General features: G+C 39.0%; 2 protein-coding genes across 3 annotated transcripts in view; one reads left to right on the forward strand and one right to left on the reverse strand.

Annotated features, from left to right (window-relative positions):
• hars (histidyl-tRNA synthetase) overlaps positions 1 to 13673 on the reverse strand; it is a 14050-nt gene continuing 377 nt past the window's right edge. Inside the window, exons 2-14 of one of the 2 annotated variants that reach the window (XM_054792301.1) lie at positions 12913 to 13152; positions 12730 to 12819; positions 10682 to 10801; positions 10520 to 10615; positions 8505 to 8630; positions 7951 to 8058; positions 7773 to 7871; positions 4227 to 4320; positions 3185 to 3312; positions 2854 to 3111; positions 2672 to 2788; positions 1844 to 1990; positions 1 to 368 (exon numbers count right to left, since the gene is read on the reverse strand). In XM_054792301.1, coding sequence (XP_054648276.1) covers positions 285 to 368; positions 1844 to 1990; positions 2672 to 2788; positions 2854 to 3111; positions 3185 to 3312; positions 4227 to 4320; positions 7773 to 7871; positions 7951 to 8058; positions 8505 to 8630; positions 10520 to 10615; positions 10682 to 10801; positions 12730 to 12819; positions 12913 to 13008 — 1563 coding nt within the window. In that variant the 5' untranslated portion in view covers positions 13009 to 13152 and the 3' untranslated portion in view covers positions 1 to 284. The remainder of the gene's footprint in view (positions 369 to 1843; positions 1991 to 2671; positions 2789 to 2853; positions 3112 to 3184; positions 3313 to 4226; positions 4321 to 7772; positions 7872 to 7950; positions 8059 to 8504; positions 8631 to 10519; positions 10616 to 10681; positions 10802 to 12729; positions 12820 to 12912; positions 13153 to 13673) is intronic. The other variant, XM_054792303.1, reaches the window with a different exon arrangement.
• Positions 13627 to 13673, forward strand: part of ugl (ureidoglycolate lyase) — an 18923-nt gene continuing 18876 nt past the window's right edge. Inside the window, exon 1 of the mRNA XM_054792300.1 lies at positions 13627 to 13648. The gene's annotated coding sequence lies outside the window, so the exon portion shown is untranslated. The remainder of the gene's footprint in view (positions 13649 to 13673) is intronic.

The raw sequence follows: 13673 nt of genomic DNA on the forward strand, positions 1-13673 counted from the left end.
AAGAGGCCAAATGAACATGTTTTATTATTGGCATACATTGTCAGTAATTGAGGGTCAGAGAGACAATAAATATACTGTATGGAATCCATTCTTTACTTTTCTTTCTCCAATGTTTCCATTGCTGATCATGACATGTTCTGTAAAGCATGACAACACATTACACATGTACACCACGAAGTGTGTACACCAAACTGTGTCTACATTAACAATATGAAAGATATTCATGTCTTCATAGAATCACGCTGTGTTCCGGCCAGACAGTTCTTCATGGGTTCATGCAGCAGCTATTGTCTTTGTGGCTTAACTAGTTGGTCCTCAGAGGTCCTCCTCCTGATCTCATCAACAAGATCAGCTCTGGAAATATCAACCTGATAGAAACGAGGAAAAAAATTTGTGGCTGATCGTTCAACTTATATATCAAAATATGAGCAGAATTGTTCATATTCAGAATTGCAATGAGCTACCTTTTAGTTAAAGGAAAACTGCACTTTTTTTTTTTTAATTTTGCCCATCATTCACAATCCTTATGTGAAACATGAACACTTATTTCTTTCCCTTTCCTGTGTGTTCTAACAGGAGAAAAGGAGTTAGCATGAGCCAGCTAACAATGCGCATCATGGGAGGCACTTATTTTGACGCTAAAACCCTACAAAAAATGCCAGGTGTTCCATTTACATAACTGACCTGTATATTAACCAAGCTACAGCGATATTATTGTAGAAGCTAACAAACTATATTTATATGGCGGAGTAACACGACGCCTTGCTAGCCGCTAGTCTCAGCGTCACAACGCCTCATGCCACTGCAATGGGACAGACGGAAGAGTGGATACTACTGGCTCTCAATTTTACTACGAAGACTCAACAAGATGCTCGTCTGCTGTCAGAATTTTTTTACCTGAGGACTTGTCTTGTGCTGGAAGACACAGCCATCCCAATGAGAGCGGACATTGTAAGTGTCATCACTGTTGTTGACGGAAGTAGCGTTAGCTCCTATGGGCTATGTGAAATCAATGCACCTAGGAAAGTTTCGGTAATGTTTTAAATCATCAAAATACGACATGATACTGTAAGTATTACATGTTATGATCACAGGATGTATATATAAAACGCTAAAACGTTAGTTTTTTCATAGTCGAAATAGGTGCCTCCCATGACGTGTAATGTTAGCTGGCTCATACTAACTCGTTTCCTCTCATTAGAACGCACAGAAAAGGGAAACAAATATGTGTTCATGTTTCACATAAGGATTGTGGATGATGGGCAAAATTCCAAAAAAAGTGCGGTTTTCCCTTAAAGTGAGGTGGTGGGTGTTTTTTGGCGACACCTTGTGGCCACAATACTTCATTGAGTTGAGCTTGTGACGTCTTTAGGCACACAAATTGAATGATACAGAGCACGCTGGATGCTTTTTTTTACGGAATACTTTCTTATATGCTTCTGCCTTGGAGACGTATGTGTCTGTAAGTAATGTGCAACCATAATTATGTGACAGTGAAGAACAAGTATAGCGTTTAAACACATTATTAGACCACCACTGATCTAGAAAATAATCTTTCGGTAATATTGATACATGCAAACAATGCATTTGGAAAATAATAGACAATAGCTGTTTATCAAGATGCCAAATGATCAACTTGAGTTGTATTTCTGACAGAAAAAAATGGCAAACATAGTTTTGTTTTTTTTTTTTATGTGTGACACTATTTTGTTTGACTAATCCAAATAAAAATGTTTACTTTTAGTCCAATAGGTTAGTGTTGTCATCTATGATACAAGGTGTGTTGACTTGGTTTCATTTATATCCAATATGGAAAAATGAATCATTGCTGACTCAACGGTACCTCCTCTCTGGTGGTGACGTCACGCAGCTTGACGACGCCGTCTTTCAGCTCCTGTTCTCCAAGGATTGCCACCAGGGGGATCCCCGTCTCCTCGCAGTGCTGCAGCTGACTCAGCAATTTGGGATTCTTCTTGTACATCACCTCTGCCTGCACACACGATAAAACAATCCATGTGATACCACTCCAAGGGATAAAGGTACAAACAAACTTTTTTTTCCCTGATGAAAGACGGGAGTCTAATCTTTCTTTTGGTAGGTTCCATGTTTATTTCGCCACAGAACACAATATTGTGTGCCTTGAATAATCTGCTGGTACTGAAAAACGGCTGGGATTGAATGAGTCAACATGATCCAGATGATGATAGCGTTAATAACATGATCCAGATGATACCATAATCTAGATCAGGGGTCAGCCTCCTTGTTGTAGATTTTTTAACAACACTGCAGTGGTGGAAATGCACTTTTGTTTTTGATAAACACTTTGAAACATCCGACTGTCTCTTAGACCGCGCATCCTGGCTGAGTTCTGACTGGTAATTGGCTGAGTGAGAGGATGCATGCGGTGAGACATGAGAGAGATGTCCTTTTTCCCCCCTGCGGTAAGCTAACAATGAATACATCCCCCCCCCAAAAAAGAAAAGGGCTGCCAATGACGCGGGCTTACCTGTATGCTTGATATCTGTTGTATTCTGCTGTTATAGCGTAAGTGTAAGAGGCGGCAAATGGCTCTTTTGCCCGTAAATGTCGCAGATCCCTGCTCTACGGTAGTAGTAAGTATCATTCCTGCCATCGGCAACATGACGAAGAGAAATGCTGAGAAAAGCCGCACCTTGATTCCAGCGTTCCAAAGTTCAGTGACAAGTTTGAGCCTCTCGTCCATCAAGTTCTTCTGCGCAGACGCCACCATCACCTGCACCTCAGTCGTGCGAATCTTGGCCTCTGAAGCCTGGGAGAAAGATTGCGAATATGAGCAGGTATTTAAAAAAATGTCACATCTGACAAAGATCTTACCTCTGCTTTTTGCTCCATGATGGAGAAGATTCTCTCAATGCCGATGCTGACGCCCACGCACGGTACTTTCTTGCCACTGGGAGCAAACATGCCCACCAGTCCGTCGTAACGTCCTCCTCCAGCGACACTGCCCACGCTCACGCCCTCATCAGCAGGGCAGCCATTTTGTTCCTCGGCGGAGGCCTGAGACAGCACTGCTTCATAAATAACTCCTGTGTAATAGTCCAGACCCCGAGCCAAACTCAGGTCAAACACCACCTGGAGGGCACCAAATATGACAAGATTACACAACACCAAGGGTGTTTGTGTGCGTGTGTACGCTGTTTCATACCTTGTCTGTAACCTGAAAAAGTTGCAAGTAGCTGAAGAGCAGTTTGATGTCTGACAGACCTGCAGAAGCCTGCTTGCTCCGAGACATCTTCTCATCCTGAAGGAGGCGCTCAGCTAAGTCCATCCCGCCTCCAAAATGAAAAAAAACATTAACAAGCACGCATTAAACCTGCACTATGTACTATAAATACAGTACATGTACCATAAACATTAACAAGCACGCATTAAACCTGCACTATGTACTATAAATACAGTACATGTACCATAAACATTAACAAGCACGCATTAAACCTGCACTATATACTATAAATACAGTACATGTACCATAAACATTAACAAGCACGCATTAAACCTGCACTATGTACTATAAATACAGTACATGTACCATAAACATTAACAAGCACGCATTAAACCTGCACTATGTACTATAAATACAGTACATGTACCATAAACATTAACAAGCACGCATTAAACCTGCACTATGTACTATAAATACAGTACATGTACCATAAACCACATTAACAAGCACGCATTAAACCTGCACTATGTACTATAAATACAGTACATGTACCATAAACCACATTAACAAGCACGCATTAAACCTGCACTATGTACTATAAATACAGTACATGTACCATAAACATTAACAAGCACGCATTAAACCTGCACTATATACTATAAATACAGTACATGTACCATAAACATTAACAAGCACGCATTAAACCTGCACTATGTACTATAAATACAGTACATGTACCATAAACATTAACAAGCACGCATTAAACCTGCACTATGTACTATAAATACAGTACATGTACCATAAACATTAACAAGCACGCATTAAACCTGCACTATGTACTATAAATACAGTACATGTACCATAAACCACATTAACAAGCACGCATTAAACCTGCACTATGTACTATAAATACAGTAGTACATGTATCATAAACCACATTAACAAGCATGCAAGATACAGGAAGTACTTCTTCAGCCATGACATCAGCAGTGATACAATGTGTGTTTTGTGTTTGTATTCTCACCTTGCATGCTGACATATTCCCCAATCTGGTTTGCCGCTTCCTCTGACAAGCCCTTTTCATTCACCATCTCCCTCTTCACATCTTCCCATGGCAGCTGTTGCACCACAACAGCAGCACAATGGAAAAAAAAAGAAAGAAAAGAAAATACATTAAAGATGAGAAAAAGGTGAGATTTAAAAAATACTATTTATACAATATTTGATTTATAATAATTATATGTTATGCACCGTGTTTTTATTGTGAAGGCAGGAAGTGTACTGTTTTGTTTTTGGGCTCATGACCAAACAAAGTTGAAGTCTGTGTGGTGCGATGGTTGAGATGAAGCTGCGTGCCTCCTGAGCTTACAGACTGCCTTCCTTTCGCTGTGTTGAGCTTGTACATCTTATTAACACCCTCACGTGACCATACAGGCGTCCCAAAAAAATGTATCCACTTACTGCAACAGTCTGTCATGCCAAGTATTAAAGATGAGGAGTTTCAGCATCACGATGCTAGAGCCTTCCTTGATGAGATCTTGCCAAACAGGTGGATCGGACGAAGGGGTTTCATTGAATCCCCTCCGCGTTCACTAGACCTCACGCAACTAGACTTTTTTTTTTATGGAAATACCTAAAAGGTATTTCTGCAACAGTCGCTGAATTGAGAGCAGCCATTCAACATGAATAATCAACAATATAATCACGTTTGTCAATTCTATTACATTGAGAAAATTGAACAAACTATAACGTAAAGACCTGGTTTACGATTATTTAAAGTGTGTATACGTTTTTTTGGTCCACACTGTATTTACAAACCAAAACGCGAAAATAATTCCACACAGCCGACATACTAACTGAGCTAGCAAGCTTGTTGCTGTGTGGAACACGTCATCACCTGCGTATCGATGTGAACCGATGTCTAACTTTTATGCAAATATCAGCTGATAATGTCAGTCAGCCGATATTATCGGATATCCCTAAAAAAAAATATTAAAAGATGACAAAAACATTGTATTAAAAAATATATAAAAGAGATGACATTTAAAAAAGAAAAACATTAATTATGACACAAAAGTGAGTTTTTTTTAACATGTCAAAAAAAGAAAACAAAGATGACAAAAAGTGACATTTAAAAAAAATGAAAAAAAAAAACATTAAAGATGACAAAAAAGTAGGGGTGTCATGATATATTCGGTTCTTGAGTGGGTTCACGAGAACAAGGCAAGATGATATTTTAATGTTACTTTTCAGAAAACTATATGACAAGCTATATGACTGGACAAACTTTTTTTTTTTTTTTTTTTTTTTTTTTTTTAATTGAGTCACAAAACAATGCAGGTACAAGGGTAAAGCACTTAATGTGCGGTTCCATTCCTGCCTCGCGCACTGCCACGTCCATATCACGTGTATCATCATTCACAGTAGGATGCCATAGTTCAGTCTGATTGGCTTCTGGTTACCCTGTTCTCACCACACACCTTTTGTCTAAACGAAAAATAACATCACATTTTATTCTCGAGATCTTGTGACACCCCTACTAAAAAGTGAAAAAATCCCCCACCCCCAAAAAAAACATTAAAGATGACAAATGTGAAATTAGATAAAAAGTGGAATTTAAAAAACACATTAAAAATGCCAAAAGTGAAATTTAAAAAAATTTAGATAAAATGTGAAAAAAAAACAACATTAAAGATGTCAACGGTGAAATAAAAAACATTAACGGGAACGAAAAGTGAAATTGAAAAAAAAAAAAAAACATATGATGACCAAAAAAGTGAAATTAAAGAAAAACCAATAAGGATGACAAAAGTGAATTAAAAAAAAAAACACTAAAAGGAAACAAAAATTGAAATAAATACGTTAATTAAAAAATGACAAAAAAAAGTGATTTCAAATATGGGATTCTAAGATGTCACGAATCATGATGACTCATTCTGTATTGCATCATCTTGCTTCTCTTCTTTTCCACATACGACATATCAGGGCTGGGCAATATGGCTTAAGAAGATCTCAGATTTTGTACTTAAAAATAAAAAAATCCTATTATCAAAAACTGAACAAAAGTAATCCCGTTTCCCCTCATGGAATGAAAGTGGCAACTGTTATTTATTTCAAATATATACTTTGTAGTTTAGATAGATACTTTATTGTATAATCTCCAAGAGAAAAGGAGACAGACTTGTTTAAAAGCGAGACCGTTTTCAAAAACATGACCTCTCATAACTGAGTGTGAAGAAAAATACACACTTGACATTTTTTCATGAGCTCTAGCTTCAAACAATGCCACAACTTCAGGGATACATGTACTTGTAACGGTCTTGTTCCCTTTGTAAAGGATGGCTTCATGTTTTACATGCTGGAATAAGTTTGTTGTGTTTTGTTGCAATGGGATTTAGACAAACTGCAGCGTGCAACCACTTGTTCCACATCTGCGGCGGCAAACCCAAACCACTGTGACATTATACAGTACCTTTCTTGGGAACAAAGTCATCGAAATCCTTTGAATGGATAACATTTATAGAGGTCCCATGTTAGCACTAGTCTTAGTTTGCATTTTGTGTTCAGTTGTGTTGTCAATGACTAATACAGTAGTACCTCGCATAACATAAACCTCCTTTTACATAAATTCCACTGAACATAAAGAATTTATGTAATCGTATTACAGAAGAAATTCCATATAACATAAAACGTCAAGTCGGTGCAAGTCTTTTTTTTTCCAATCAACTTCAAGTTCAGACTAACACTTGCTGACGCATCACGCTCTCATTGGCTGATTTTTGGGGCACCGCCTCCGCTCTCATCTCATTGGCTGATTATCGGGGCACCGCCTCCGCTCTCATCTCGTTGGCTGACTTATACAGCGCGTACGTGAGTTTGTGCGAGAGACAGGCTTGTCCCTTCAAACTCCTTGCTCTTTGTAGTCCCCCTGAAACTAACAAACAATTAAGTTAAGTTACAAATTAAAATTTTGCACACAGCATTATCGTGTAGTACGTGTGCGTTTGTCTGTGAGACCAGCTGACTCTTAGACTCTTTGAGCCGCGTTTCGACTCAGGCTAGTCCTCCTCCTCCTTCCTGCCTCCACTTGTGCTCCTGATCAAGACATCTCATGAACGGTAGGATTGTTTTTGTTTTTCAGTTTTATTCATTTACAGTAATGTTATTTAGTACCTTATGTTATATTGGAATGTTACTCTACTATGTTTATGCTAACATTTTCTTATATTTTCCCACCATATTTGGTGGACTTTGAATATTTTGAAATGCCAAAGGGGTGAGTTTGGGAAGATCTTGGAACGGATTAAGCTATTTACATGTATTTTACGCTTGGTATAACATAAAAACCCTATAACAAAGGTTCTCGTAACGGATTATTTACGTTGTAGGGGCGTCTACTGTATTTCAATTTGTTTGATGAGCTAAAGCATTTACGTGTGACAAACATGCAAAAAAGTAAGAAATCAAGAAGGGGGCAAACACTTGTTCCACACCCTGCTTATGGTTACTACCTTGGAAGTCAAAGATGAGACGTTACTATGCTCTTCCTTCTACAAGTCATTCTGCATACCTTGTCCAGTTTGTCCACTGTGGAACAGATGGTGCGGAACTTGTCGTCTGGAACGCCGCACACAGCAAACATTCCATCCAGGATGCGTCTGTCATTGACCTGGAACGGGAGCAGATGGCAACGGAGATGATGGCGCTCTTCGGCAAAAGATGACTGTCAACCGTCAGTGAAATCCTACCTTGATGCGAAAGTCCCCAAGGTCCAGCTGGCTGAGGATTTCATGAACAATCCTCAAGCACTCAGCATCCGGAACCATGCTGTCATACTGCCCTGCGATGTCAAAATCCTACAACAAACAATCATTCATCAACAATTTGGCCATCAACGGCTGTGAACATGAACTTGCAGTAGCAGGTTTCTGTTTCAGGGAATGACACCTGCCAGGTAAACACTGCAGCCTGATATCTAAAAAGGTGTCCATTATTCCATTTGATTTTCTTAATATTAATTCTAATTATGCACCAACATACATACTGTAAGTATTTCTGCTAAGATACACATGCAAAGCCTTGCTATGATTATCTGCTCAAGGCTAGTGTCCTCTTCTCTCCAAAACAAGTCCTCCACATGCTTATCATCTGATTCAAATGGCCTTGACATTTGGCAGGGTGTACATCCGCTTTTGACGGCATCTCTGATGACTGGCACGGAGGTTTCACCACATCAACTCAAGAGTGCCCCACAAAGGAAGCACTATTTGTTCAGCATTTCATCGAAGAAGCCATGACTCACACACTGGTAAAACTCTCGATAGCGTCCGCGTGTCATAGCAGGATTGTCGCGGCGGTAGACCTTCGCGATGTGGTAGCGTTTGATGTTGCTGATCTTGTTCATCGCCAGGTAGCGAGCGAATGGAACCTGAAAATGAGGGTATTAAGGCCAACACATGTTTTCAGACAGGCTGGATGTGTTTGTTCTTTGTTTGGCTTGCTGGATATTCCTTGATGAAAACAATACAATACATCCCCGCTTTTCCGCGAGCGACTGATCCGTCCATAAAAACAACACCTCCTGCTTGCATGACGTGGACATTCTCCTCCAATTTCGTACTGAACCCTCTCCCCTTCTCTCTTCAAAATGCCTCACACACTTACTACACACTTTTAAAGTATAAAATGTATAAATACTCACTACTAATACATTAGAATGTAAGATGATGCATGAGCAGATGGGATCGGAGTAACAGTGTACAAGTTATACATAAGTTTCCCTTTTGCGTCTCATAGCATCTATGATGTGTTCAAGGACCGCAGAACAAAGGGCGAATTCTCAATGCTTGATGTCTGAAAGAACATCAGTGAAGACACAAACATGTAAAAATGTTTACATTTTTTTAACAGTGGTACATGTATGCTGGGCATTTTACCTGTATTATCACCTATTTTTTAAGTTATTAACCGCTTACAGTGAATGATATATTTTCTGCGGAAAAAATGGCCTATTTCTGGAGAACAAAAAAAATACTTTTTTCACCAAAAATTTGCAGGGTCGCAGATGCTGAATCGTGAATGTGCGGGCAATGTGCTGTATATCATGGAAGTAGTTTCAGATGTGCGAATATGACACAGTATAAACAGTAATCCCTCGTTTATTGCTGTGAAATGGTTCCAGACTGGACCGTGATAAGTGAAGTTACACGAAGTAGGATTCCTTATTTAGAAATGGAATATAAAATAAGTTTTTTAACATTGTTAGAACTAGGCCTTGGCCGGTATGAGATTTGACGGTATGATAACCTTGGGCACTTTTTTATGGTATTATAACTACAGACCCAAAATGTGTGAAAATATCTTTATTGAAAACAGAAAAAAAGTCAAGTCCAAACAGTCCTTTTTAAACCATGTAATATAACTCAATGAAAGTGGAAATGAAAATGAATGAATGTTGGAAAATGCTTTAATTAGGCCAAAATAAGCACAATTTGCTTATATATATCCATATTTTTTATCATTAATAAGAGGTATTCAACCACCAAACAGTTTGAGCGAGGGTGCGATGCTCGAACTGCGATGTAGCAAGGGACAACTGTACACTGGGGATGTCCGCTAATATTGGCTGACAGACTATGAATGAGATGTTGGTTCATATCAGTATCATCTTTTCTGCACTAACCAAAGTACTAGCAACCTTTCCATGTCAATAAGATCACGACACTGATAGTTATTTCTTTCGCTTTCATCGGAGCAGATCCTTTTACGCTCAAAAATGCTGTAGCGGCCTGCCAATTACTGTATGTGTACTGTAGTGTTAAAGAGTGTCGACTGTCTGCGAACGTGACATGAGTCCTGACTGTGTGTTTGCAGAGAAGACAGTTGAGTTTGCTTATGTTGTTTTGGCGCGGTGCAGTCGAGGGTAGCTTTTTGCAATGAAGAGGTTGCTGATGGACTACCTCATCGTCATCCCTACGATATCTGGGTAGACAGTCCAGTGGTGACAGCAATATGGGATAGTGTATACTTACCGCTGTAACTAGTTCTTGAGTGAGTCTGGTGTTCATGGACCTAAAGTAAGTTTTTCATTAATTTACGGGTGCACATTCATAAACACAAAGCAAAACTCGGAACGTCATACCCGAGCTTACCCTAGCCATACTTCCCGAGCTTTTCATTGGTCTTGGTCTTAACTGAACTCATGGAATCAATGAACTTTGACATATTCTCATTTAGTGAGATACTCCTGTAGTTGTCTAAAAGACAGGATGAGGTTGTGTGCAAGGCTAGGATGAAGGATGTGCCAATGAAGGATACGGTAAGGTCATATCTGAGGGACAATAGCTCTCCTCCTTGGTCTTTCAGGTCGTAGATGAGCTTGGAGTCTTCTCCATACTTGCCTGTCAGGGTCTCCTGCAGACCACCAAGGACAAATCAATCCAAGCTTCCAAAACAAGTACAATTTGTGTGATTTTTTACCTTTAGTTCAAAAACAGGAGTGTCGATGGTTTCTGCGCCGTGACGTTTGAAGCAGCTGATGATGATGTTGAAAACCTTTTCTCTGATTGCCATCTGCTTTGGGTTGTAGTCTCTCGTTCCCTAAAGACAAAGATTCATACTTCAACTTGCCATCAAAACATGTGTGTGCTGTACAACACAATGCAGTACACAGCAGAGTGGGGCTAGGATTAATATAAGTAGGATCAATAAAAAAAATACACGCCCAAAAGAGAGGGCAACTATTACAACCACAAGTACAAACAGATTTCCAGGAAATGTCAAGAAGTAGGGATGTCCGATTTTGGCCTAAAGGTGAGATATCAGATCATATTGGTATCATTTTTTCTGCCAATGATGATATTGGCATGCAAGTGATGACAGTGCTTCACACAATTAGTTCACTACGTCTGCGGTCTGGAATTATTTGCAAGCTTCATCTTCTGATTGTATAGATGCAATCTATTTGCAGTGATTGTAAAGCGCTGTGAGGGGGAAGTAAGGTGTCTTCCTTTGATACTTCTAATCTAATATCACACCTCAGGAAAAATCACTGAGAAGTTAGCGGAGAATAATTGAATGATCCCAGTTTATAATGTCGCTGATTGTATTAGGCCAGAGTTTCATACTTTGCACTTTACTTTGTTCTTATACGGATGTTTGTGTCACATAGAAATGTGCAGCTTTCAAAATTGTATTGTTGCCAGCATTATTTTCATTGGATGCTTATTTGTACATTTATTAAGACTAACCTGTCTTACTTGTTGTTAGTAAGAGAACATGTAAATACAGATTTTACAGAGTTTGCAGAACTCTGCAGCACGGCTTTTAACAGCAACCAAAAAGAGGGAGCATATTACCCCAATTTTAGCTTCCCTGCACTGGTTGCCTGTGCATTTTAAAATTGATTTTAAGATTTTATTGTTTGTTTTTAAGGCCTTGAATGGGCTGGCCCCTCAGTACATCTCGGACCTCATCCAAATTTACACTCCAGCGCGCACATTGAGGTACGAAGGCCAGCTCCAACTGGTGGTGCCTAAGACCAGACTTAAGACCAGGGGAGACCGGGCCTTTTCTGTTGTCGGCCCAAAGCTGTGGAACACTCTCCCCCCTCATGTAAAAACGGCCCCCACAATTGAAAGCTTTAAGTCTCGTCTTAAAACCCACTTTTATTCTGTGGCTTTTAACTCGGCGTGAGTCGTGTGGTCCTCTGTGTCTTTTATTATTTTTTAAGTTTTTATTGGTTCTATATATTTTAGTTTTTTTAAATTAAGTTTACTTATTTATTTTTTACCTACTTCTTGGACTTTTGGCTTTTATTGTTTCGATTTCTTGTTTTAAACATTTTATTGTAGTACGTTTCTTTGTTTCTATTTGATCTTTTAGTTTTTATTGTCGTAATTTTTACTTATTATTTACATTTACATTCCTTTATTTACTTATTATTTATGGTTTTGCTAGTCTGTGCAGCACTTTGGAAACAGTGTTTATAAAATGTGCTATATAAATAAAGTGGATTGGATTGGATTGGATTAACATTATTATAGCCCTCTAGACATGAAATGACACCCCTATAGTCACCTTTATATGCTATTACCTTTTTTTACTTCCTGTTCTGTACAGTACTTCCTGCAGTGGCTATGGTCTAATCAATGTAACATTACTGACACCTATTAGCCAGTGTAGAATACTACATATTATCACAATGTCTTCTGACTGCCTCATAGTTGTATTTTAGTTCATTTGGCTATTTTTATGCTTGAAAACACTTAATTGAGGGGAAAAAATGTAATATTTGCTTAAATATGCATATTTTTAACTAATATTAGGCCGTATTTAACCACAAAACAGCAATGATTTATTAATTAATACATTCCGGAAAAAACGTGACAGTGAAGCTGAGAAACTCCAAGCGTGAAGTGGTGAGGGATTACTGTATCAGATAATGGTAAGAAAGCCAATATTGAGCAGTTCTATTGGAAAGGCATTGAGGATTCAACAATATCTTATGTAGCTGTGCACACTGTTACCTTTGCTGTCTTCAGGACAAACTGGTTTTTTCCATCATCACCTCCCAACTGTGCCTTCAACTCCAGAAGTTTGGCCACTTCTTGATCAATCTGTGATGGACAAAGCAGTGGCAGAATCACAATGACATGGCTTTTGACATCAACACGGCATCAGATCGGAAACACACTGGAAGTGAGGCATACCTGTGCGACGGTAATCCCCATGAAAGAACGCCAAGATTGCACAAAGTTTGAGCGTGGGAAGCCCACCATATCACAGCAGGTACGCACAGCAAACATGGCCGAGGTGGAGGAGTCATCCAATGAGAATGTCAGCAAGCAGCCAGTTTTAAAGAAGCAATAAGTATATTCCACAGATGGTCATGTGATGATGATCAAGGTCAGGCAGGAAGAACAGGAGAAAAGTGGTAAGCAACCCTAACACTTGGGTGGCGGTGTATGATGCATCATCATCATCATCATCATCACAGTTGAGGAGGACAGAACATAAGATGTACCAAGTCAATCAAAGTATCCAGCCTCGTGCACATACATACAAAATACTGCAATAACCCTAGTATTAAAAATGGACTCTGGTTAGCACTTTGCTGACGATCCCTAAATCGGCAGAGAAGACATATTTCTTGATCTATGATTATATAAAACTAATATGTTCATCTGAAAGTCACACTGATAATATAACCAGTACATATGAATATTTAAAGACTACGTATCGTATACAGTATTTCCAGTTTAACCGCAGTGTCAAGCTATTGCGTCATCGTCCGCATACACTCCATGTCACACACGATGTAAACAGACATTTCATGTTTTTACCTGTCGAATGTCTGCTAGCCTACATTTTTATTTTTATTTGTATTGTATTTAGATTTTATAAGGTCTACACATGAATGGCATTTCGGAACCAAGCTAGCAGAAGGTAAGGGAAGCCGGTGATGAAAATG

This window comes from Dunckerocampus dactyliophorus, chromosome 11 (genome assembly GCF_027744805.1).
Source record: "Dunckerocampus dactyliophorus isolate RoL2022-P2 chromosome 11, RoL_Ddac_1.1, whole genome shotgun sequence".
NCBI lineage: Eukaryota > Metazoa > Chordata > Actinopteri > Syngnathiformes > Syngnathidae > Dunckerocampus > Dunckerocampus dactyliophorus.